This window comes from Macrobrachium nipponense, chromosome 12 (assembly GCF_015104395.2).
Source record: "Macrobrachium nipponense isolate FS-2020 chromosome 12, ASM1510439v2, whole genome shotgun sequence".
Classification (NCBI taxonomy): domain Eukaryota; kingdom Metazoa; phylum Arthropoda; class Malacostraca; order Decapoda; family Palaemonidae; genus Macrobrachium; species Macrobrachium nipponense.
Window position 1 is genome coordinate 43,266,497 of NC_087205.1, and position 26,157 is coordinate 43,292,653.

At 45.5% G+C, this 26,157-nt stretch overlaps 1 protein-coding gene across 1 annotated transcript in view; it reads right to left on the bottom strand.

Moving 5' to 3' along the window:
• The window catches only part of LOC135224506 (dynamin-1-like protein), a gene marked incomplete in the record, with an annotated part of 557,230 nt that overhangs the window by 434,164 nt on the left and 96,909 nt on the right, over positions 1-26,157 (bottom strand). The window contains 1 exon segment of the mRNA XM_064263535.1: positions 5,352-5,496. Within this exon segment, the coding sequence (XP_064119605.1) occupies positions 5,352-5,496 (145 nt within the window).

Here is a 26,157-nt window from a genome sequence, read left to right on the forward strand (position 1 = left end):
AGCTTCAGAGTTTTCTTGTGTCACCTGTCAAAAAGAATTGTAAGGAAAGACTTCCAGAAATATTCTTTGGGGAGAAAAGAATTATTATTAAGTTTCACAGAATTGAAACGGAGGCTGCTTGTGTGACATATGTAGAGGCTATTCCTTTTGTTAAAGATGAGCTAAAAAAAAAAAAAAATGTCATTTGGAAGCCTTAACAACATTTTGTAATAGTAATGGAGGTATACTTTAAGAAGCTGCTCTTAACATCTTTTGTAACAATGTTGGAAATCACACTGTAGACCCATGTATGATGCTCACACAAATACTAAATGTACAGAAGACAAAAAGCAAGAAGCATTCAGTAAATTGTCTTCACATATAAGAGAAACTCTAGACATCACACAAAGAGATATACACACTGAGAGACAAACTTCATGAATATGAACAAATAGATATGCTGCTTACAAATGAAGAAATTAGATATACATGTGATGATAGACAGACATTACGCTCCCTTTGCAATAAACTCCAAAAACACTTTGGTGAGGGTACAAGGTTTCATTCCAGGTACCAAAAAACTTAGCATCGTAGCTCATTGATTACATGCAGCCTTTTATCATGAGCCTGGAATATTGTGGCCATGTGACATTGATGAAATAAGAGAAGATAGGGAAGATAAAACACCTACTATGAGATTCAGGGCCTCTGTAACACGGTTTTTTCGCAATAACTTTTTATCTATGCATTTCATAAATATAACACTTATTCAGAATACACATTATATCTACACATACATTTTGACTGTATTCTGCATTGCGTAGGTTGAATAAATTTGGTACTTAAAAGTGACTTTTTTTTTAAGACGGGCCAACTTACTCAGAGAAAATGTTTCGAACGCACTCGTTACATAACTTATGACAGCATTTCTTCCCTCTTTCTCGATGGATGATTAGCTATACGTAACGAAGGCTATACCTCTGGCAACAATGACACAAATTTAAATACAAGCAAAGCAATACACCTTTATTAACACTGAAACCTCTCCATTGATAATTGTCATAATGAACAAACCAACATTGGGCGTACATTGTTAATAAATGCAAAAACAATTCGATTATTAGTCTAACTCCCAAAATAAGTTTCCTCAGAAATTACAGTCTACTTTATAGGTCACAATCAGATTGACAAGATGTAGGGAATAGTAGGTAATTTTCAAAAACATAGTAGACAAGCTTGATTTGATGACTGCTATATCCAATGTCAAGCAATTTTTATTTATTGGCTATCTACCTATTTACTGAAAAAAAATAGCCAGTACCGTATTTTGGCTTTAAACCTTCACCAATAATTATCATCAGAATGATGACTTCACGAGGCTCTACCAACTTTGGCCTCGTTATAATTCAGGATAACACTGAAGGCTATCATGGGCATTGTTGGATTAGAAAATTCAACTTTGGCTATAAAAACTCATTTCTCAAGTAGTTGTAAGAAGTGCTAAATGATCCTCAAGGATCCCAGCAGTTGGCCTAAACATTTAATTCACATATATTACTGCTATACTTTTGCGGCACTACTGCTACAGTAGTATTATTACGGTAGCACAGATACCCCACCCACATCTATGTATCGTTCTGCCATTCATAAAGTCTTTGGGTTTCAGAGCCAATGGAACAAGGTGAATGAGTTTCTGTCTGGTGGATGGGCGGGGCAACATTTCGTCAAAAGGTGTTTACCTTGCTTACGTAATGAACGTTTTTCGACTCTTGGCTCATAATCATTGGTTATGGCATTGGCTAGATAATTTTTACTCTATAAAAATTAAAACTATCAGGTTTAGGTTATTGATAATGCTGACAAAATTTGTGTGTGGTTGTAAAATATACATGTTAACTTTCAGCTACATCCGATGCTTTGATAAGGAGCAAAGTCCAAAAAACCGTGTTACAGAGGCCCTGAATCTCATAGTAGTGATATTTACATTCTAGTTGCATTGCTTGCTGACCCAAAGTCTGATATTGTAAATGGTTGAGCAGTGGTTAAGGAGTCTTTACAGTCAGCAGTGCATTTTCTTTCAGAGTGCATTAAACTATATTAATGTCCAATTCTCATATGCTTTAATGTTTGAATGAGTTCTTTACTTCCATTTAAATTATGGGCGTACATTGATATGCCAACTTGCAAAGATTGCTGCTTGCCTGTAATCAGATGCATTATGCACTCTAACAGGAAACACACTGCTGACTGTAAAGACTCCTTAACCACTGCTCGACCGTTCACAATATCAGACTTTGGGTCAGCAAGAAATGTAACTAGATTGTAAACATTATTAGGTTTTTTATCTTCCCTTATTTCATAAATGTCGCATGACCACAATATTCCAGGCTCATGATAAAAGGCTGCATGTAATCGATGAGCTACGTTATGTACCAAATTGGTAGTTAGCATGACCCACTTATTGAGGGCACTTTCTACATATGCACCACCATACTTTGGAAAATATACTATTGGAGGCTAATTTTTTTGGTACCTGGAATGAAACCCTATATACTCACCAAAGTGTTTTTGAAGTTCATTGCGAAGGGAGCGTAATGCCTGTCTATCATCGCATGTATCTCTAATTTCTTCAGTTGTAAGAAGCATATCTCTCTGTATTTGTTCACATTCATGAATAATGACTCTTACTGTGTATACCTCTTTGCTTGTGTCAAGACACACTCTTATATGTGAAGAAAATTCACTGAATGCTTCTTGCTTTTTGTCTTGTACCCATTGTTTTCTCTGACGATGTTTTTCTGTCCTTTTAGTATTTGTGTGAGCATCATACACGGGTCTACAGTGTGCTTTCCAACATTCTTTGTGGCAAAAGATATTGAGAGCAGCTGCTTTAATTATACCTCCATTACTATTGCAAAATGTTGCCAAGGCTTCCAAACGACGTTTTTTCAGCTCATCTATAATAAAAAGAGTAGCCTCTACAAATGTCACACAAGCAGCCTCCATTTCAATTCTGTGAAACTTAATACGCATTTCTTTTCTCCCTAAAGAATATTTCTGGATGTCCTTCCTTTCAATTCTTTTTGACAGATAACACAAGAAAACCCTGAAGCTTTACAAGATATACGACTGCTCCTAACATTTGAAGATAAAGTTTCTTTAGTGCTCTCGGTATCCTGCAGCTCATAAATTCTGAGCTCTTTTTAACTTGATTCCAGTAACATTTAGCCAGCAGATTTTGTGGAACTCCATTCTTCACATTTTTGGGCCAGGAAATTCCAGGTCTCTTAAGAAGGTTGTTGAAACGGATTTCTTTTAAAGGTTGCTTTTTTTTTCACAAATAATGCAAGCATCATCTTGATCTATTTTTGCACATTTACTTATTGATTCAGGTGGTTCTTTTATTCTGAGAGACACAAAGTTAGAATTTTTTCTACTTATTTCTTTTCTGATAAAAAATTAGTTGAACAAAAGATGTATATTCAAGGGATTTACATGCTATATGAGAATATTAGGTCAATTGGTAAAAAATTAAAAATTAAGGATAATTCATAATTAAGGATAGGCTATCTCATTACGTAATTTTCTATACAGCATCCAAACGACGGAATTACAAGAGAGACTCCCATCCCAAAATTCATCAGAATTGTTATAAATGTAATCCAACCATAAAAAAAGGTCCCCTCACATTGCACATGGACCCATAGATTCTGAGTAGACTATAATATATATTTAGCCCTTAAGGGCTACATATTTTATTATGCTGTTCCTTCCTTTTTTTTTTTTTTCATAGGTATCCTATTCAGTGCAAACCTGCTTGTCAAGTTTATGACATTTTGGCACATGCTTGGTGAAAAGCAAGTACGTTAACCAAAATTTCAAAATCTACACATTGCGTAACTCTAAAATTGTTTACTTGAAAGATTTGTTCTTAAATGAGGTAAAAATTGGAACAATGTAAGAGTTAGAGGAATTGGATTTAAGTAGGGAAAATATAAAAATTAAACAAACGAAAAGAAAAATGCAGTAAACAATACAGTTGACCCCCACTATTTGTAGACTTGCCTATTCACAGGACTTTTCTAAAGACTGTATTCGCCTATTCGCAGTATTTTTCACTGAGAAATATTCACAGATTATTATATTTTCATATAATTTTTGTGACTAAAAGCAATTTTTTGATAAAACTATTAAAATGCTCAGGTATAAGCACTTTTATTATTTTGTCTTCTTCAACTATCAAAATAGGCAGTTCTAAGCATTTTAGAGAGGTTTTACGTATTTGTGGCTTTTGGCTATTCGTGGAAGGGGGGCAGTCTGGTACCCAACCACCTCCCGTGAATAAGGGGACTACTGTAATGCTACAGCTGATAAGATGCCAGAAAATTGTACACCATCATCTACAGTATGTCACACAGGGCATGCAGCATGCAGTACACAACCTGACCAGCTGGAGATATACAAAGGATGAAACTTCTTTAGGAATATTAGTAACAAACGTTGTGAATTTTGGAAAGCCTACAACCCTAACTTTGTGTGCTTCACTAACAAAACCTACTTTCACTCTCAATAGTACCATTCCCATACCTACCTTCATAGACAGCAAGGAGTAAGAAATCCACTCCAAAAGCAACTAACAGTGCATTATCAACACATCAGCCAACTCAATGCAATATTAATAGAGTAGCATTAACAAGGAGAGAGCAGCAGAACCCAGTTACCTTCAGGACGAGTAAAACTATGCCTCTTAAGGGATCCCCTATTCCTGCGAGGAGGGGCCAGAGGGCCTGACATGGCGTCCCTTAAGACGTGCCACAGCGAGTCACCTGGTGGCCTTATCTTGTCAGTACCAGTACACCGTATACGTATTCAAGTTTAGTACAGTATTCATTCATATATAGCTTTCACAATATTCCAAATAAAAAAAATATTTCCAGTTTTTCAGTTGCTGAAGAAAAACAAAGTACATAGTTCCAGTGAAACAACTCAAGACACCTGCTCAACAACAACCCTACCTTAACCATCCAACTAGATCTCTTCTTTCCTATATCATCCTTCAGGATACCTTAGACAGAACCCAGGATACGCAGTCAGTAATCCACACACAACAAAAATGCTAGAAGTCTCTCAAATTTTAAGGCATAGTGCAAAAATGATCTAGGCTAAGCTGAAGTTGGAACTCAGACTTTTATGGTGCAATGACAATTTGAAATACAAAAAAATAAGCAATTTTTATGGTTCACACAACGAACTCAAAAAGCAGCTACGCCAATTATGTTCTAAGCAAAATAATTTAAAGGTCTGAGCAACAAGAACAGGAAATTAAAGTAAATGTATCAGCTTAAAAGTGATACAACATATGGGATACCAACCTGTTTCAGCAGACCTGTATTGGTTATCATCGCGTGTTGTATAGACCAGCTGTAACACCAGTGGCCTTCTTGTAATGATCCCCGTACCACGCGGAAGGAACGACCTTCCTACGAGACTTTCCAAAACACTGCTTTTACCGGAGCTCTGAAAGACAATGAGACACATTAACATTCCAATTCCAGTTTCCACATCATCAACTGGATGTCAAACAGAAGAGTACTGCTACAACATGGTTCCTGCCAGTCACTAACCAAAATGTTTACCATCCTTTGTTTATGTTTATGATACTTACTGTCTTTTGTTTAAGATTTTATGTTCATTGCCAAGGGGCTGGTACTAAACATGGCACCAATTGTGCAAGTAACATGGTGGTTTTGGTAACCAAAGGGACATAGTGTTCTCCAGTTTAACCTACTAAATACTGAAATACCTAAACATGGTGAGGCATATATCATGAAGGCAAATGAGAAGATGCATCCTGACCTACCCTACCCTATGATACCATACCCTCTTTAACCCTGACCCTAACCTGTTATGGGGTCCATTTCTTCATTTTGGAAATAGGGTAGCTGAAAGCACACATTGGTATTTATCTGAATGAGAATTGCACAGAGCTTCACAACATTGGCAGTAAGTAAATTGCGTTTTTCCTAACACATTCACAAACCTGAGGTCTCTTACATTAGGAATACCTTCAGCGAAGCTGGAAAATGGCCGCTAGACTTTACAACAAAGTAGTTCAGTAGTTAAACTACCACCCAGGTGGGGGCCCGGGCATATACATCCCACTTTGCTTTTGACCCAGGAAGAGCAAAATGAGGGGTGGCATGAGGTGGGTCTAACACCAGAAATTCCAAGGACTTTAATTTCTTAGCGAGACTCCCGAATTTGTAATAACAATTATCGGGTATGTACGTCTTGCCCAAGTGTCTGAAAATTGCAGGAGACCATAACACAAAGGGCTATTCCTCCTGGTTGTAAGAGCGAGGAGTGCCCTGCCTCTGACAACATGATCGGAGTATAAGAACAGCATGATCAAGAGTTAGACTTCTGGGCCTTTTCAAAATGAGTGAGGAATTGTGATTCATCCGAAAATGGGCTGGGATGAATAGTTAAGGTCGGGGCATTAATGCAAAGTTCTGGGAAGGCTTTGCATTATCGCCAGTCTCCTGCCTCCCCCTCCTAAAGGAAGGAGTGGGATTGCTTCTATGATTCTGATAAGAAAAATAGAAAGGAAACTCGATGTGCAAGCTTACTGCATCAATCACCAGACCAGTAAGTGTAAGTTCGAGTCCTATCCTCAACCTGAAGAAAGAGGAGTAGAAGGATGAGGTAGTTAAACTACCACCCAGGTATATACATCCCACTTTGCTTTTAGCCCAGGAAGAGCAAAATGAGGGGTGGCATGAGGTGGGTCTAATGCCAGAAATTCCAAGGACTTTAATTTCTTAGCGAGACTCCCGAATTTGTTTGGAAATTGCAGAAGACCATAACACATTGGGCTATTCCTCCTGGTTGAAAGTTGATCGGAGTATAGGAACTGCATGATTAAGAGTCAGATCTCTGGGCCTTTTCAAAATGAGTGAGAAATCGAGACTCATCCGAAAAAGGACTGAGAAGAATATTTAGTCAGGGGCATTAATGCAAAGTTCTGGGAAGGGTTTGCATATTATTACCAGTCTCGTTCCTCCCCTTGCTAGGGGAAGGAGCGGGATTGCTTCTATGATTCTGATAAGAAAAATTGAAAGGAAGCTCGATGTGCAAGCTTACCACATCAATCGCCCGACCAGCCAGTGTAAGTTCGAGTCCTATCCTCAACCTGAAGGAAGAGGAGTAGAAGAACGAGGAGGGGAAGGTGGAGAGGCCAGCCACTCTTGCATCTTTCTTACCTCTAGAACTGCACACCATAGGCGAGATGCAACTTGTCCTCTTGAAGGAGCTGGGTAAGCAAACACAACCTGCAAGCATCCACCACCGGTCCAAGGAAAAGAGGTTCCAAGGACCTGTGGGAAGACCCAAAGGAAGAAAGATATAAATATGGTTGAAATGAAAGCTCATCTATCTTCCAGTCCGACATATTTTTCAGAGTGATGAAATATACCCATCCACTGGACTATCCAACTGCGCTGAAATCTCTCATGATCTCGTAAGACTCAGAGAAAGACGCGTCATTGGACATTTCTGCATTGGCAGTCTGCAGTGGATAAAGGCATTGACAATCAATGAAGGTGTCGATCCTTCATGGGTACAGCAACGCACCAATAGGACAAAGTAATGACTGATCTGGCTAAACCAATACAAAGTCCACAGCACAGCTGTTAAGTCCCGAGCTTCGCCCGGACCACCGAGAACCATTTTAAAACTCGCGCGCCGCCAACTGAGTAGACTCTCCACCATCCTCCCACTCTCCCATTGGTTCCTGATGCTAGTCGCCGCCGATAAATCCTCCTCTCCTATTGGTCAGCATCTCTCCCATTGTGCATCTACGTAAAGGCGTTCTTCGGTCACTCCGTAGCAGCATCCTTATCGTAAGCACGCGGAATTCGTTCGTTCATATACGATTTAGTTTAACATAAATTCGTGTTAGTGATTTCGCTTTGAACTTTATCGTGTTGTGTGAGAACTTAATCAGTACATAACTTAACCCTCTTATGCCGAAGCGGTAAAAAAAAAATTCTCCCCCGTGTGCCGGAGGTGTTTCAGAGTGAGCGCGGAAGCGGAAAAAATATTTTTTTCAAAAAATCACAGCGCGCTTAGTTTTCAAGATTAAGAGTTCATTTTTGGCTCCTTTTTTTGTCATTGCCTGAAGTTTAGTTTGCAACCATCAGAAATTTAAAAAATTATCATTATCATATATAAATAATGCGATATATGATAGCGCAAAAACAAAATTTCATATATAATTGTATTCAAATCGCGCTGTGCGCAAACAGTTAACAAGTTACTTTTTTTTTTTTAATGTACACTGAAATTGCAATCATTTTGGTATATAACACATTGTAAAACAATAAAAGCAACACCGAGAAAATATATCACAAAATAATGCATGAATTCGTAAAGCGCGGACGTAAACAAATATTTTTTTTCAAAAATTCACCATAAACTAAATATTGTCCTAGGAGACTTTCCAATTTCTTTCAAATGAAGACAAATGATTGAATATTACTATACTGTAAGAGTATTAGCTTGCAATTGCAGTTTTTCAACCATATCTGACGAGTTAAAGAGACCGAATATAGAATTTTTTTTATATATATATTTTTTATATACAATTATTTCGGAAATAAGAAAAGCTACAACCTTCAAATATTTATCGTTTTATTCTACATGAAATTGCGCACATTTACATATATAAAACTCTATGAAATGCCTAATATGAAACGGAGCAAATATTCCGAGAATGGGACGTACGCATTTCGGAGATTTGTGGTCAGAGAATTGGAGCCGCGAAGGGAAGGAAAGATTTTTTTTTAAACATTCCCCACCATAAATTCTAAATAATTTTGCTAGGAGATTCGAAGTTTGGTTTCAAGATGAAGATAAATGACTGGAATAATTACTAGAACTGTAAGAGGTTTTAGCTTACAATTGCGTTTTTTGACCATTTCGGTAGAGTTAAAGTTGACCACCGAACGTGGTTTGTTTTTCTATTTATCGTGATTTATATGCAAATATTTCAAAAATGAGAAAAGCTACAACCTTCAATTATTTTTTGTTGTATTCTACATGAAATTACACACATTTTCATATATAAAACTCTATGTAACAGCTAATTTAAAATGGTGCAAACATTACCACAATCGCACGTATGATTTTTTCGGAAAGAGTTTACCGCACCGCGGACGTAAAGAAAATATTATTTTTTTCATAAATTCACCATAAATCTAAATATTGTGCTAGAGACTTCCAATTTGTTGCAAAATGAAGGTAAATGCTTGAATATTACTAGAATATAAGCGTTTTAGCTTACAATTGCGTTTTTCGACCATTTCGGTAGAGTCAAAGTTGACCGAAGGTTGAAAATTTGGCAATTATCATTATTTATGAAAATATCTCAAAACTGATAAAAGCTACAACCATGGGATGTTTTTAGTTGTATTGTGCATGAAATTGTGCACATTTCCATATATAAAACTTTATATAACGGCTAATTTTAAAATCGTGCAAACATTACTACAATCGCATGTATGATTTTTTTCGGAAGAGTTACCGCACAGACGTAAGGAAAAAGTTTTTCATAAATTCACCATAAATCGAATATTGTGCTAGAGATTTCCAATTAGTTGCAAAATTAAGGTAAATGATTGAATATTACTAAAATATGACAATTTGTCCAAAATTGCATTTTTCCTAACTATACAAACCTGAGGTCCTTTTACAATAGGAAGGTACTAGCGGCAGCTGGATAGGTCGTAAGCTTTCGAACAAGGGGTTTGGTAGTTAACTGCTTGTCCGACAGGCGCGCGCGACTGGGAGGTAAACAATCACTTTTGCTTTTGGCCCAAGCAAAAACTGCAGAGTGAGGGGTGGCATGAGGTGGGGACTATGTGTAAAAGGACCTCAGGTTTGTATAGTTAGGAAAAATGCAATTTTGGACAAATTGTCATTTGTTCCGACACGGCATACAAACCTTCGGTCCTTTTACAATAGGAAGACTCACTTCTTGGTGGGAGGAATCTGAGTCTTTTGTGAACAGACTGGTGTTCGCCCAACCTTGGAATGCCTCCCTGGTCGTAAGAGCGAGGGAGGGATCCAAGCCTCTGTCCGATTGATCGGGGTGTGCACCGCAGGATCAATGGTCAGACCTCTGGACCAAGTACTAGAGAGAGGCAGCGTATCTCTTCGTACCAGCAAACAAGAACAAGTTCCTAGTTTGCAAGAGGCAAACATAAAGTTATGGTTTGTCTCTTGTTGGCATCCACTTCCCCCCCCTTGTAGGAGCGGAGTGGTGGATATTCGCTCCCATCCCTAGTGAAAGGGATAGGATGGGGCTCTGTCGAGTAGCTCACCTGCATCTCGTCCTTATCCAGCAAGGTGATGACCGTATCCCTCTACCCACAGGTAGAGGGGGAGAAAAAGATAGGAAGAGAAGCCAGTCACTCTCTCATTCACTTATCTATTCTTTACAGTCACACCAGGACTCGAATGCTGTTTTCAGCCTGCTTAGGGTCTAGGTTAGCTACACAACGTGTTGAGCAGCCACCACGGGTCCTAAGGAAAATGATCCAAGGACCTGTGGGCAATATCCAAAAGGTAGGAGGAGGTGCCAGTGGTCTGGTTGTACCAGACCCCTGCCTTCAGTACCTGCGCCACGGAGAAGTTCTTGTGTAACTCGAGGGAGTGTACTTCTAGGTCATCTTGGTGCTGACGAAGAGTCTTCAACACTCAGCCTGGGATGTCGAGTTTCTTCAGAAAGCGCGGTCGCGCTTTCACAGGACAAAGCAGCATCTCCTTCGCATCGAAGGCGGTGAAGTCCATTAGGGAGGGGATTGTGAAGGACTCTAACCGATCGTCAGGAACCGAAGGGTTCCGAGTCTTCGCTACGAAGTCGGTACGAAATCGAGCGTCACAAATCCCCATCCCCTGGATGCTTGACTTCGCAGGAAAAGTCATGCAATTACCTCAGAGGAAAAGAAGGGAATGGTCGTATGACCTATCCCTCTTCTCGACTTCGGTGATGTCCTGTACCCATACTGGTCTATCCGTCTGCAGCGATGTGTCTCACATTCTCCTATCCCCATGCAGTGAAGTTCTTCTCGGTAGTGGATAGGACACCGACACTCAATGGTGGGTGTCGATGGTATGGGTACTGTGACAAGCCGTTAGGACGAAGAAAAGACTCGTTATGGAACAACCGAACTAAGTCCACAGCGAAAGTTCGTAACTGACTTGGTCGCTCTGACAGCTGCCGACTGACTGCGTTCGGTAGGAGGCAAGTTGTCCAAGCACCCGAGCAAGTCACGTGACCTTCGCCTTAAAAGGGTTATGCCAAGAGACTAAACAAATAATTTGTTCGTCACCGATGCAGGAAGGCGAGGTGATGATTCTCTTAAGGCATGTGCCCAACAGGCGAAAGTCAATTGCCTTCTAGAGACTGAGGTCCCTGATGGCAAGATATCTCATAGTATAGATTGATTCTCAGCTAAGGAGAAACAACACTATGTTGTCGTTGAAGACGAAGGTGTACAGAAAATGCAACCTACGTCTTCACAGCTGAACCGAGAGAAGGATTCTCAAGATTCTGAACCTGTGCTACAAAGACTGAGAACGCTAACCGCTATTCATTGCTGTTCGGTGAGGATCGTAGTTGCAATAAAAGCGGAGCGCTTTTCAGTAATGAAGAGACAGGGAAATACAGAACTGCTTCTCATGGGCTGAACATTTGGAAGTAGAGCTGTCAGGTCGGAGAGTAGGCGATGTCTTCTGACACATCTGTTAATTCGGGGCGAGCATGAATAATTGCACACCTACGAATACGAGATATTTTGAAGACAAACTCAGATGTCTGCAAAAATCATTCGCATTATCGCGGTGCGATGCAGCGGGAGACTAGTACAGACTTTCGGTGTTACCGTGCGGTAAACAGAAAGATGAAAGAGTCCAAGAGATATCTCTGTTGAAAATTCTCGCAATGTCGAAGGCGATGAAATCGAACGTCACAGCAGTAGATGGTCCTTCATTATTGCGAGAATCCCCGTTAATCAGAGACCTAAGTCCATGATTGTTGGGCAGAGATACGGTTCGGTAGTCAATCAAACCAGGGGAGAGAGAGACGTAACCGACCGTGCATCTCCGAGACCTAGCTGATACTGAGCTGCTATCAGGCAGTTCAATACGCAGTAGCTCTCGGTGACTCGTCAATCCTGAGTTGCCAGGTAATCCCTATTATTCCACGAAGGAATGCGTTCGGCTAGAACCATCGAGCATAAAAAGAATACGCTCGAGCAATTATATTTTAACGAAACGGATTTCGGTAATACAAAAGCTGATTTGGTGTTGTCATGACAATACCAAGTATCTAAAATCAAAACTGATAACTGCTGGGAGGTTGCAGGCAACCCCGAGTTGCAGTTCAATTAAGATAACAATTCGTCCTCGGTCACAAACAAAAACCGTAGAGTTAACTACGGTATGCGCCTACCCCCCGGACAATTCAACTGTTAAAAGAATCATGTCGCGAGGGTAATATACGTAGTATATTTGTAGGTTCTGTACCACGACCTCCATCCTAAATTCTTTTCCTCTCGAGGAATGAGAATAAGGATTGGAGATCGACCGCCTTCGTTCTCTAGTCAAGAGAGTGAAGGAGAAGTCTTTCCCAAAGGAAAGCTTCAATGGTGAACAGAATACCGAAGACGATAGTTCAAGCCAAACTGGAAGTTCCCGTCCGTTCTTCTCTATTCCAGGTTAATCGCCATACTGTGAGATACTCTTCTTTCAGCAGCAGTCTTCTTCCAAATGCTAGAATTACAGGAATTCGAGCATAAGCGAGGTTCCCGATTATCGTGTAACAATTTATCGGGGATTCTCGCTCCCTTTGGACCGTGGTCTCGCCTAAGTGTTTGGAGATCGTAAAAAACTCGAACACTCTGAGTGCGCTAGAAATTCCGTAGAATTCTAAGCACTCTGCGAAACCCCCCACCGAATTCGTCAAAACGATATCGGCTGGTGGTCCTCTCGATTCCCGTAGAAATCGAGAAAGGGGCAGGATCCCTCCTCAACGACCGGGGCTTACGTCAGGTAGGACCGAAGGTCCCCCCGGTAGCGCAGCCCCTAACGTGGGATCTTACCGAGAAATCTCTGTAGGATCCCTCCCCTTTCCCTCGTAGCTGTAAGGAGAGAGGGAATGGGGGAGGAATTGGATACTGGCTCTCCTTCCCAGCGGAACTAGCAGTTGGAGAAGAAAAGGAGCAGCCATCGCCTTACGGCGATGGCCTCTCAGAGCCTGGGAAAACGTTATCGTCAGGAGAAAACGTTTCCTGAGGAGGGTTACGAACTCATACTGTAGGTAAGGGTCTGCCGCCACTGTGAACGTCGTCTGGGTGGGGCTGATCGACACCGTGACAGGAGAGAGCCGATACCGTCCTCCGACTCATTCCAGTCCTCGTCGAGGTCGAAACCTCTCAGGAGGACCGAAGGGGTATTCAAATACGGTGTCCGAAGACACGTAGAAACGCCTCTGTCGCAGTAGAGGAGGTGAAGTAGCTTGTTTGACCGGCCAGAACTGAGAGAGCCTTCTTGTCCGGAGACGAGAGACTACCTGGTTCAACACAGTCGGCAAGCTCCGATCGCGGCAGACCCACCGTCGATTTGGGTTCCCTCTCGGGCCCCAAAACGACTCGAGCCGAGACGTGGCTCTGCTGGTGGAGCGGCGATCCTTGTGCTGACGAATCAGCGCCATAACCTCGGCAAAGTTCGTCTGGATCTCGGAAGTCACAGCATCTTGCAGAGTAGGACCGTTAAGCCCTTTCGAACAAGGAGCATATTCCGAGAACCTTCCTCCTAAGAAGGGGAACAGCGACAGCCCTCTCGGTCTTCTCCATCCACTTGCGCATACGTCCTGGCCGGTCCAAGAATCGTGCCTGGCACGTAGGGCGTCGTGGTGGGATCATGAGGGGCGCACCCTCACGATCACCCTCAATACCTCGCTCCTCCCGGTGTAACCCAGGAGGTTGAAGGTAGGCGGAGAGGCAGACCTGACGCTCCCTCCTCGCTCGCTGGCAGAACCAGCAGGCTTGGAGGGCTGCAGGCGATCGAGCTGCAGGCCTGGTCGAACCGTCTCGCTGTGGAGAACGGCTGGACTGAGCACAGCGGCCCCGATCTCGAGTGTCAGAAGAGGCTGGTGCTGGTTGCCGTACCCAATCGCTCTGTGAGAGCGACGGTCAGGCGACCTGCAGGCTCCACTGTCACAGTGAGACTGGTGCGTTGTCCTCCACTGGCACGTCACGTCGCTGGTTCAGCCATGGCTGGCACCGGCGAACGGGGGGGTACCTCTTCCCAGCTCAGCCCGTGGACCGGTCGTTTGGACCGTCACGTCCCCGGGTAGTCCAGCTGGTCGCCGCGAGAGCGAGAGCTGGTCTGGTGAGAGTCGCGTGAGCGGCTGTCACCAGTCTTCCACCCCGTGCCGTGAACCTGACGCTGAGCGGGCTTAGAGTCTGGTTCCTGGCTGCACGGTCGCTGGTAGGCGACCGTACACTCGGTACCTCCCGCGAAGAACGAGAGGGCCGAGACGGGACCCTGATTGCAGTGGCAGAACCACTGACACCAGGCGAGGAAGTACCGGTGTTAGCCGGTACCCCTCTGGTCCCCGTAGTCTTCTTCCTTGCAGAAGAAGAGACGGGCCCCGCTCCCGAAGGAGCAGGAGGACCAGCGGAAGGAACCCTCCCGTCCCACCGAGGTGAGACGGGTCCCGAGAAGCTCCCGAGGGAGACTTCTTAGGAGGGAGGAGGCAACCTTCTTCTTCCTCGGCGTGAAGCCTTAGAAGTCGAAGGGGAATGAGGCGGCAGACGACGACGATGAAGAAGATGAAGACGACGACACCTTCCTCCTCTTCTTCGTCAGCTTCCTCAGGACAGACTAAGATCTGCTATCCAGGGCGGAGCCGGGGCTGCTGTAGCGAAGCCACAGGGCCCGGACGCACCTGTACAGACAACCAAAGTCTGGGGTAGTACCACCACGAACAGGGACGACGTCAGCAGGTATGGGCATCTCAGGAACAGCAGGCACAGCCAGCACAGCATCGGTAGGGACAGCCAGCGCAGCAACGGCAGGGACAGCCAGCGCAGCAACGGCAGGGACAGCCAGTACAGCAAACTGCATGGACCCAGAATCGGCAGGTACGGCAGGCAGCACCGGAAACACAGGAAGTGGAGCAGCAGCCAGCAACATCCTGGTACCGGCGGCAGGTCCAGGGGCGAGCTCTAGGGCAGCGGAAGTGTGGTCTCGGCAGCGCGGCAACCACGAGCGCGGCGGCACGCCCCCCTCTCGGTACGGCGAACGGCACTTCACAGCGGCTGTAGGCAAGACTGTTACCAACGTGAGGCGAGTACACCAGGTGAGGAGGGACGTCGTCACCTGGAGCGTGGTCACCACTCCATGGGTGACCGCAGTAGGCCCAGACATAGAACCGCAGCCCCTGGACACTAGCACGCCCTGCAAATGGAAGGACGCCCATACCTCACCAAGGTCCACCCTCGTGGCAGTAGCACCTGCGGAAATAACAGTAGTAGTGATTAGTGGGGGGGAAGTCCCCTCGCGCGGGGGGGGTGAGCCCCACACCGAACGAGTGGAAGACCCCGAATACAATTGTATATCGGGCACCGAGCGCCCTCCCCGCGCTCAGACGGGATCGGGCGAGGAGAAGACCCAGTAAAATCCTCCCCCCCCCCCCCCCAGGGGAAGGGCCATCTGTGGGAGCTGAGCGGGGGGTGGGGGTGGGGGGGTTCTCGTTCCCCCACCCCCGCACAGCACCCATGTACCCAACAATAATAATAAGAGCCCGAGAGCAATCGTGCCCTCGGCCCGAATGCAAGGCATAAGGATCGATTCCCTGACTGAGCGGAAACTTGAACCAAATAAATATTGATGCAATCAATAATAAAAGGGAATAAATGAAAAAGAATCTTGCATTACGATTTCACTTCACAATGAATAAGGGCTCGGATCGAAGCGCAGGGTAAAAGGATCATTCCCGATTATGAACGGTAACCTTGATCCATAATGAATTGATGCAATCAAAATATATATGAAAATGAAAAAGAATACTGCACTTGCGATTTCACTTCATACAAAATAAAAAGGGAAGGATCAATTCCCGGGAAATAGCGGAAACATTGATCCAAGTAAATAATGCAATCTCAATAAAATATGAAATGAAAAAGAACTGCACTTGCGATTTCACTTCATTCAAATAAAAAGGGGAAAGGATTAATTTCCGGGTAAGAGCGGAAACTGATCCAAAATGAGTATTGCTACAATCAAAATAAATATATGAAAATGAAAAAGAATACTGTACTTGCGATTCCACTTCCATACAGAATAAGTTTTCGTGCCGAGCGCATTCGCTCGGCAACGAGCATACAGGTCAAAAAAATATAAATGAAAAGAGCACTTACTTACGATTTTCATCTACACATTTCCAACCAAAAAATAAGCTCGGAGCGAGCGCTCTCCCGCCCTCGGCACCGAGCATACACAATACGAGGATCTTTTCTGGGGGAAAATGAATTTCCGCACTTACGCCCTTCAGTCCCGGCACTCGGGTAATCGGAGGGCGTGGAGAAACCAAGATCCTTTAATTCACAATTGAATTCAATGGAAATAAATATGAAATGATTGTACTTACAATTCAGTTTCACTAGATAAATAGAAAAAGAAAAACACAACCATGCGAAAGCAACAACGATGAAGCGGGCAGAGAGCGATGATACACGTCTACACGCCAGCAGGCCGAAAGCAAAAGTGATTTGTTTACCTCCCAGTCGCGCGCGCGAGGGGCCTGTCGGACAAGCAGTTAACTACCAAACCCCTTGTCGAAAGCTTACGACCTATCCAGCTGCCGCTAGTGCCTTCCTATGTAAAGGACCGAAGGTTTGTATGCCGTGTCGGAACAAATAAGAGTTTTAGCTTACAATTGCGTTTTTCGACCATTTCGGTTGAGTCAAAGTTGACCGAAGGTTGAAATTTTGGCAATTATCGTTATTTATATGAAAATATCTCAAAACTGATAAAAGCTACAATCATGAGCATTTTATTGTTGTATTCTACATAAAAATGCGCACATTTTCATATATAATACTTCATGTAACGGCTAATTTACAATGGTACAAAAATTATGTCAAAGTGACGAAATAATTTCCGAGATGTGTCAGATACTTTTTAGTGCGGCAAGAAAGAAATTCGCGCTTGCGCGCCTGCGTAACAATTGTAAACAAAACAAACACCTTGATCCGTGAACTCCCAGCATCCCCCAACCCAAGGTGCGTGATTCAAAAGTTTTAGGCTGGTAGGCCTATAAGGATTTTTCCGCGAATTTAAAAAAAAACTTTTGTAAGTCGACGTAAAATACGTCCAGTCGGCACACGGGAGACAAAAAATGTTGACGTACAATACGTCCAGTCGGCGTAAGAGGGTTAATTACGTATAGTCATGGGTCCCAAGAAAGCTGTTGAAGTTCACGGAAAGAAGAGGATGCTTTCTATGGAGACAAAAATGGAAATTATCAAGAAGTATGAGGCTGGCATGCGGTTGAGTGTGATCGCTAAGGAATATGGCTGAAATCCGTTGACGATAGGCACCACACTTAACCTTTAAACGCCGAAGAGGTATTTTAAAAATCGTCTCCCGTATGCCGGCGGCGTTCGCGAGTGCCGAAGCGGAAAATAATTTTTTTTTTTTTAAATCACAGCACGCTTAATTTTCAAGATTAAAAGTTCATTTTTGGCTCCTTTTCTTGCCATTGCCTGAAGTTTAGTATGGGACCATCAGAAATGAAAAAAATATCATTATCATATATAAATATTGGGATATATGACAGCGCAAAAAAAATTCATATATAATTGTATACAAATTGCGCTGTGAGCAAAACGGTTGAAGCTAACGAGTTACTTTTTTTTTCGTTGTATTGTACACTAAATTGGGATCATGTTGGTATATAAGACATTGTAAAATGATCAAGGCAACACAGAGAAAATACTATCACAAAATGATGCATGAATTCGTAACGCGCAGATGTAAAAAAAAAAAGCCGTTTTCAAAAATTCATCATAAATCGAAATATTGTGCTAGAGACTTCCCGTTTGTTGCAAAATGAAGGTAATTGATTGAATATTACTAGACTGTAAGTGTTGTAGCTTACAATTGCAGTTTTAGACCAGTTCGGTCAAGTTAAAGTTGACCAAAGGACTAATTTTTTCTATTTGTTGTTATTTATATGAAAATATTTCAAATCTGATAAAGGCTACAAGCATGAGTTGTTTTTAGTTGTATTCTACATGAAATTGCACACATTTTCATATATAAAACTTTATGTAACGGCTAATTTAAAATGGCGCAAACATTACGACAACCGGACAAAAAATTTATGATTTTTTCGGAAGAGTTAACGCGCGGACGTAAGGAAAAAGTTCATTTCATAAATTCACCATAAATATGATATTGTTATGATACAATAAAGTTTTACACATACTTACCTGGCAGATATATACTTAGCTATTTGACTCCGTCGTCCGACAGAAATTCGAATTTCGCGCACACGAAAAGGAAAAAAGGCGCTACCGGTAGGTCAGGTGATCTACTTACCTGCCGCTGGGTGGCAGGACTAGGAACCATTCCCATGTTCTATCATATTTTTTCTATACCGCCTGTCTCCTGAGGGGAGGTAGGGTGGGTATAAATTGTATATATCTGCCAGGTAAGTATGTATAAAACTTTATTGTATCATAACAATATCATTTTTATACATTCAACTTACCTGTCAGATATATACTTAGCTGATTCACACCATTGGAGGTGGGACAGAGACAGCTAAATATAGATTCAAACAGGAATCACAACAATCGTTGTAGGTAATAAATAAATAAAACCTTGGTTCCTACCTGTTTAGACTGAAGACTTCATGAATACAATTCAGGAGTCTAGTCAGTCTCAAGAGCCTCAGCGAGATATTGATCTATGGCTAAGAGTTCTTGTGGTTCTGCCAAAGGGGTCTTATCCGCTTACTCGGCAGATCCTGGAAGGACTATGTCAATGGGTGCTTATCCACTTACTAGACAAGAACCTATACAAGGAGCACAACACCGATCCCGATCACCTCAACCTAACCATGTTAGTTCTAAGATTGCAAGAAGTTATCCCCTAACTCCTTGCAAACAACCACAAACTCGAATCACAAACATTCGTACACTTAAAGTACAAAAATGAAAATAAATTAAAAAAAAAAAAAATTTTGTACAATCTAGCCAGTAAGACGTCTCTTGATTCCCTACTGACCCAAGCCAGGACGCCCGTGCGCCACCAAGCATACTAATCAGCAGAAAAACAACAACTCGTCTCACAAGGAAATTAGAATAACAAATAAAAATTTTTCTAAGGATCGTTATGTGTTCCCACTTTAACGTCCTTAAGGTAGTGCGATGCAAACACTGAATGACACCTCCAGTAAGTCGCATCCACAATGTCTTTTAAGACATGTTCTTCTGAAAAGCTAATGAAGTGGCACCGCTCTAACCTCATGAGCCTTCACTCGGAGAATCCTGAAAGAGTCTTCAGTGCAGTTACTATGAGCATCCGTAATAATGCTCCTAACAAAATGACAATTTGTCGAAAATTGCATTTTTCCTAACTATACAAACCTGAGGTCCTTTAACAATAGGAAGGTAACTAGCGGCAGCTGGACGGTCGTAAGCTTCGAACAAGGGGAGAACGGTAGTTAACTGCTTGTCCGATCGTGCGCGCGCCAAGCGCGCCCGACCGAGACGGTGAAGAATCACTTTTGCTTTAGGCCCATGCAAAAAGTTGCAGAGTGAGGGGTGGCATGAGGTGGGACTATATGTAAAGGACCTCAGGTTTGTATAGTTAGGAAAAATGCAATTTTCGACAAATTGTCATTTGTTCCGATACGTAATACAAACCCTCGGTCCTTTAACAATAGGAAGACTCACTTCTTGGTGGGAGGAATCTGAGTCTTTTTGGTGAACAGACTGGTGTTCGTCCAACCCTGGAGTGCCTCCCTGGTCGTAAGAGCAAGGGAGGGATCCAAACCTCTGTCCGATTGATCGGGGTGTGCACCGCAGGATCAATGGTCAGACCTCTGGGCCAAGTACTAAGAGAGAGGCAAGCGTATTCTCTTCGTACCAGCAAGCAAGAACTTGTTCCTGTTTGCAAGAGACAATCATAAAATGATGGGTTTGTCTCAAATTGGCATCCACTTCCTCCCCCTTGTTGGAGGAAGTGGTGGATATTTTACTCCTATCCCTACTGAAAGGGATAGGATGGTGCTCTATTGAGTAGCTCACCTGCATCTCGTCCTTACCCAGCAGGGCTGGACGACCGTGTCCCTCTACCCAGAGGTAGAGGGAAGAAAAAGATGGGATGGGAAGAGGAGCCAGTCACACTCTCATTCCTCATCCATTCTTACGGTCACACCAGGACTCGATGCTGTTCAGCCTGCGAGGGTCTGGGTTAACTACACAACGGTGTTGAGCAACCACACGGTTCCCAAGGAAAAAGATCCAAGGAACTGTGGGCAATATTCCCGAAGGTAAAGGGGGCGGGGGTGCATGCGTCCGGTTGGACCAGGCGCCTGCCTTCATTACCTGCACGGAGAAGTTCTTGCGGAACGCGAGAGAATGATGAAGAGGCGTCCACACTCATCCTGGGTGTTCGAGTTTCTTCAGACAGCTCCGTCGCGCCTTCACAGGACAAAGCAGCATAGCCTTCGTATCGGAGGCGGTGAAGTCCATTAGGGAGGGTATTGTGAAGGACTCGAACCAATCGTCAGTTACCGAAAGGTTCTGAGTCTTCGCTACGTGAAGATCGGTACGAAAATCGAGCGTCACAAATCCCCATCCCTTTGTGCTTGACTTCTCAAGAGAAGTCATGCAGTTACCTAAGACGAAAAGAAGGGAATAGTCGTATGACCTATCCCTCTTCTCGACTTTGGTTATGTACAGTACTCATACTGACAAGCTATTAAGACGAAGTAATGATTGCTCTGTAACAACCGAACTAAGTCCACAGCATAGTTCGTAACTGACTCGGGCGCTCTGACAGCTGCCGACTGACTGGTTCGGATCAGTAGAGGCCAAGTTGTCCAAGCATCCGGGTAAGTCACGTGACCTTCGCCCTTTAAAGAGTTATGCTGAGAGACCAAACAAATAAAATATTTGTTAGTCACCGATGCCGGACGGCGCGGCGATGATTCTCTTAATGCATAAGCTCAAAAGGCGAAAGTCAATTGCCTTCAAAAGACAGAGGTCCCTGATGGCAAGAAAATCTCATAGACGTTGAATCTCAGCTTAAGGAGAAACACACTGTGACGTTGAAGACGAAGGTAGGCAATGAATGCAACCTACGTCTTCCAGCTGAATCGAGAGAAGGAAATCTCAAGATTCTGACCTGTGCTGTCAATGACTGAAAACGCTAAACCGCCATTTCATTGCTGTCCGGTGGTGAGCGAAAGCGGGCGTTCTTCAGTAATGAAACACAGGGGAGAGCCGCCTGAAGAACTGCTTCTCATGGGCTGAACGTTTGGAAGTAGAGCTGGCAGGTGTGGGAGTAGGCGATGTCTTTCAATACATCTGCTAATCCGGGGTGAACAATGAACAATTGCACACCTCCGAATACAAGATATTTTGAGGACAAACTCAGATTCCGCAAAAATCATTTGCATTATCGAGATACGATGCAGCAAGAGCCACTATTACAGAATTCTGTTACCGTGCGGTAAACAGAAAGATGAGAAGTCGAATAGATATCTCTGTTTAAAATTCTCGCAATACCGAAGACGATGAATACTAGCGTCACAGCAGTAGATGGTCATTCATTTATGCGAGAATCCCTGTTTAATCAGACTTAAGTCCGTGATTGTTGGGCAGAGAATACGGTTGGTTATTCAATTCAAAGCAGGTGAGAAAGACATAACCAACCGTCCATCTCGAAGCGGCAGCTGGTACTGAAATGCCTCGGGCAATTCAATACGCAGTAGCTGTCGCTGACTCGTCATCCTGAGTTGCCAAGTAATCCTTTCCACGAAGGAATGCGTTCGGCTAGAACCACCGAGCATAAAAGATATGCTCGAGCAATTATATTTATCGAAACGAATTTCGGTAAATATAAAAGCTAAATTGGTGGGTTGTTGTGAACACCATAAGTATATAAAATTGAAACTGGAAACTACTGGGAGGTTGCAGGCAACCCCGAGTTGCAGTTCAATTAGAATACTTTTCGTCTAAGTCGCATCCGTAGAATAACCAGGATATGCGCCTACCCTCGGGACCATTCAACTGCTTAACAGAATCATGTCGCGAGGTTAATATACGTAGTATATTTGTAGGATTCTGAACACGATCTCCATCCTAAATTCTTTCCTTCAGAAAACAAAATAAGGATTGGAGATCGACCACCTTCGGTCTCTATCAAAGAGAGTGAAGAAGTCTTCCTCGAAGAAAGCTTCAATGGTGAACAGAATACTAGACGATAGTTCAAGCCAAACTGGATATTCCGTCCGTTCTTCTCTATTCCAGGTTGGTCGCCTACTGTGAGATAGTCTTCTTTCAGCAGCAGTCTTCTTCCTAATGCTAGAAATTCCAGGAATTTGAGCATAGGCGAGGTTCCCGATTATCGTGTAACATATCGGGGATTCTCGCCTCGCTCACTTTGGCAGTGGTCTCGCCAAAGTGTTTGGAGATCATAAGAAACTCTAACACTCTGAATGCGCTAGAAATCCGTAGAATTCTAAGCAGTCTGCGAAACCCCCACCGAATTCGGCTGGTGGTCCTCTCGATTCCGCGCAGAAATCGAGAATGGGGCAGGATCCCTCCTCAACGACCGGGGCTTACGTCAGGTAGGACCCGAAGGTCCCCCCGGTAGCGCAGTCCCCAACGTGGGATCCCCCAGAGAAATCTCTGTAGGATCCCTCCCCTTTCCCTCGTAGCCGTAAGGAGAGAGGAATGGGGGAGGAATTGGATACTCGCTCGCCTTCCCAGTGGAACTAGCAGTTGGAGAAGAGTAGGAGCAGCCATCGCCTTGCGGCGATGGCCTCTCGGAGTCTGGGAAAACGTATCGTCAGGAGAAAACGTTTTCCCGAGGAGGGTTACGAACTCTCACTGTAGGTAAGGGTCTGCCGCCACTGTGAACGTCGTCTGGGTGGGCGGGGCTGATCGACACCTGACAGAGAGAGTCGATACCGTCCTCCGATCATTCCAGTCCTCATCGAGGTCGAAACCTCTCAGGAGGAGGACCGAAGGAGTATTTAAATACGGTGTCCGAAGACACCGTAGAAACGCCGCTGTCACAGTAGAGGTGGGGAAGTAGCTTGATCGACCGGCCAGAACTGAGAGAGCCTTCTTGTACCGGAGACGAGAGACTCTGGTTCAAGACAGAATCGGCAAGCTCCGATCGCGGCAAACCCACCGTCGGTTTGGGTTCCCTCTCGGGCCCCAAAACGACTCGAGCAGAGACATGGGCTCTGCTGGTGGGAGCGGCGATCCTTCCCCAGGTCGTTGTGCTGACGAATCAGTGCAATAACCTGGGCAAAGTTACTCTGAATCTCGGAAGTTACAGCGTCTGAGGAGTAGGACCGTCCAGTCCCTCCAACAAGAGCAGCTCCCAAGACCCTCCTCCTTCAGAAGAAGGACCAGCAACAGATCCCTGACGGTTGCCTCCAATCACTTTGCGCGTACGTCCTGGCTGGTCCTAAGACCATACCTGGCACGTGCGGCGTCGTGACGGGATCGTGAGCGGCGCATCTCTCACGATCACTCCTATATACCTCGCTCTTCCTGGCGTATGCCGAGGAAGTTGAAGGTATCGGAGAGACAGAACTGACGCTACCCCCTCCCCCCCTTGACGGTCGCCTCCAATCACTTGCGCGTACGTCCTGGTTGGTCCTAAGACCATACGTGGCACGTGCGGCGTCGTGACGGGATCGTGAGCGGCGCACCTCTCACGATCACTCCTAGCTACCTTGCTCTTCCGGTGTAGCCGAGGAAGTTGAAGGTAGTGGAGAGACAGACTGACGCTCCCCCCCCCCCCCCCCCCCCCGCTCGCTGCAGGACCAGCGTACGTGGGGGGCTGCAGCTGATCACCAACCCGCGGTGGGGATCGATCTGAGGCCCTGGCCGTGCCGCTCACCTGGGGCGAGCGGCTCGACTGAGCACGTCGACCCCGGTCCCGTGCGTCAGACGAGCTGCTGCTGGTCACCGTATCCGCCCGGTCCCTGTGGGAGCGGCGGTCAGGTGACCTGCAGAGCTTGCTTTCGCGGTGAGACCGGTGAGCGTCCTCGCGGCACGTCAAACCGCTGGTACCAGCCGATTCTGGTACCGTCGGTCGAGGGACCTGGGGGACCTCTTCCCAGCCTCAAACCCGTGGCCGGTCAGAGACCGTCACGTCCACCCGAGGTACCGGCTGGTCACTACGAGAGCGGCCGCTGGCCTGGCGAGAGTCACCTGAGCGGCTCTCGACAGTCTTCTGCTCCGTGCCTCGGTCATGACGCTGAGCGAACTCAGGCGTCTTAACTTTGGCTGCACGGTCACCGAAGGAGACCGTACACTCGGAACTTCTCGCGGACGAGAAACCGAGCCCGGTACCTGGCTTAGCAGCAGAGCTTGCCAAGACCAGGCGAGGGTGTACCACGCGGTAGCCAGCACACCCTTGGTCCCCGTCTTCTTCTTCTTCTCAGAAGGGAGAAGGGCCCCGGTTCCGAAGGAACAGGAGGACAGCAGAAGAACCCCCCCCCCCCCCCCCCTAAACCCCCCCCCCCCCCGTCACACCGGAGGTGTGGATGAGCCCTTCGAAGTTCCCGAAGGAGTCTTCTTAGGGGGCAAAACCCCGATTACCAGCTGGTCGCTGCGAGAGCGGCCGCTGGCCTGGCGAGAGTCACCCGAGCGGTTCTCACCAAGCATTTCTGCTCCGTGCCGTGGTCTTGGCGCCGAGCGAACTCTGGCGCCGAAACTTTTCGGCTGCACGGTCCTCGAGGGAGAGTAGCTACTCTGGGATCTCCCTGCGAACGAGAGACCCGAGCCAGAACCTGGCGTAGCGGCATCGCCGCTAGCACCAGGCGAGGAAGTACCAGAGCTAACCGATACTCCTCTGGTCCCTCCCCGTCTATCTCCTTCCTTACGGAAGGGGAGACGGGCCCCGCTCCCGAAGGAGCAGGAGGACCAGCAGAAGGACCCCTGTCCCACCGAGTGGGACGGGCCCTTAGAAGTTCCCGAAGGAGACTTCTTAGGGGGGGGGGAGAGGCAGCCTTCTTCTTCTTCGGCTTATGGGCCTTAGAAGTCGAAGGGGAAGAGGCAGCAGCAGACGAAGACGAAGATGAAACTTCCTCTTCTTCGTCAGCTCACGCAGGACAGTCGTCAGGTCCTCCATCCAGGGCCGGAGTCGGGCCTATTGCCGAAGCAACACGGCCCGACTGCACCTGTCCGGAAGGACCTGGGACTGGGGAAGACACACCATGGGCAGGACCAGCATGGACAGGCGCAGGAACCAGGAGCGGCAGGAACAGCGGCAGCGGTAAACACAGAAGGGACAGCCAAGCCAGTAGCGGGAACCACATCAGCGACAGGTACGGCAGGCCCAGCCATCGCCTCGTAGAATCATCGGCAGCCAGCGGGAACCTGGTACTGGCGGCCGGTCCAGGGGCGAGCTGCTGGAACAGCGGAAGTCTGGGGCAGGCAACACGAAGAAAACACAGGCGGCGGCGGCATACCCCTCCTCAGTACGGCGGCGACCGGCCCTAGAAGCGGCAGACGGCGTCACCGACACAGCATGGGGAGTGTAGACCAGCGGGGGGAAGCAGCATAAGCGGCCGTGAAGGTTGTAGTGGAGACCGCTCCAAGGTCACCGCCCCAGACCTCGCTAGACGCTGCAGCAGATCGTGGATGCTAGGCACGCCCTGCAGCCGCAGTGGCCCATACCTGTCCAAGGTCGTCTCCCACGGATGTAGCACCTGCAGTAGCACAGACAGATTAGTAAGAGGGGTTCCCTCACGCACGGGGGGGAGACATGCCCCACCCGAACGCAAGGAAGACCCCAAATACAAAATACAAGCTGAGCGGGGGGCAGGAAGGAAGACGAAGAATCGGA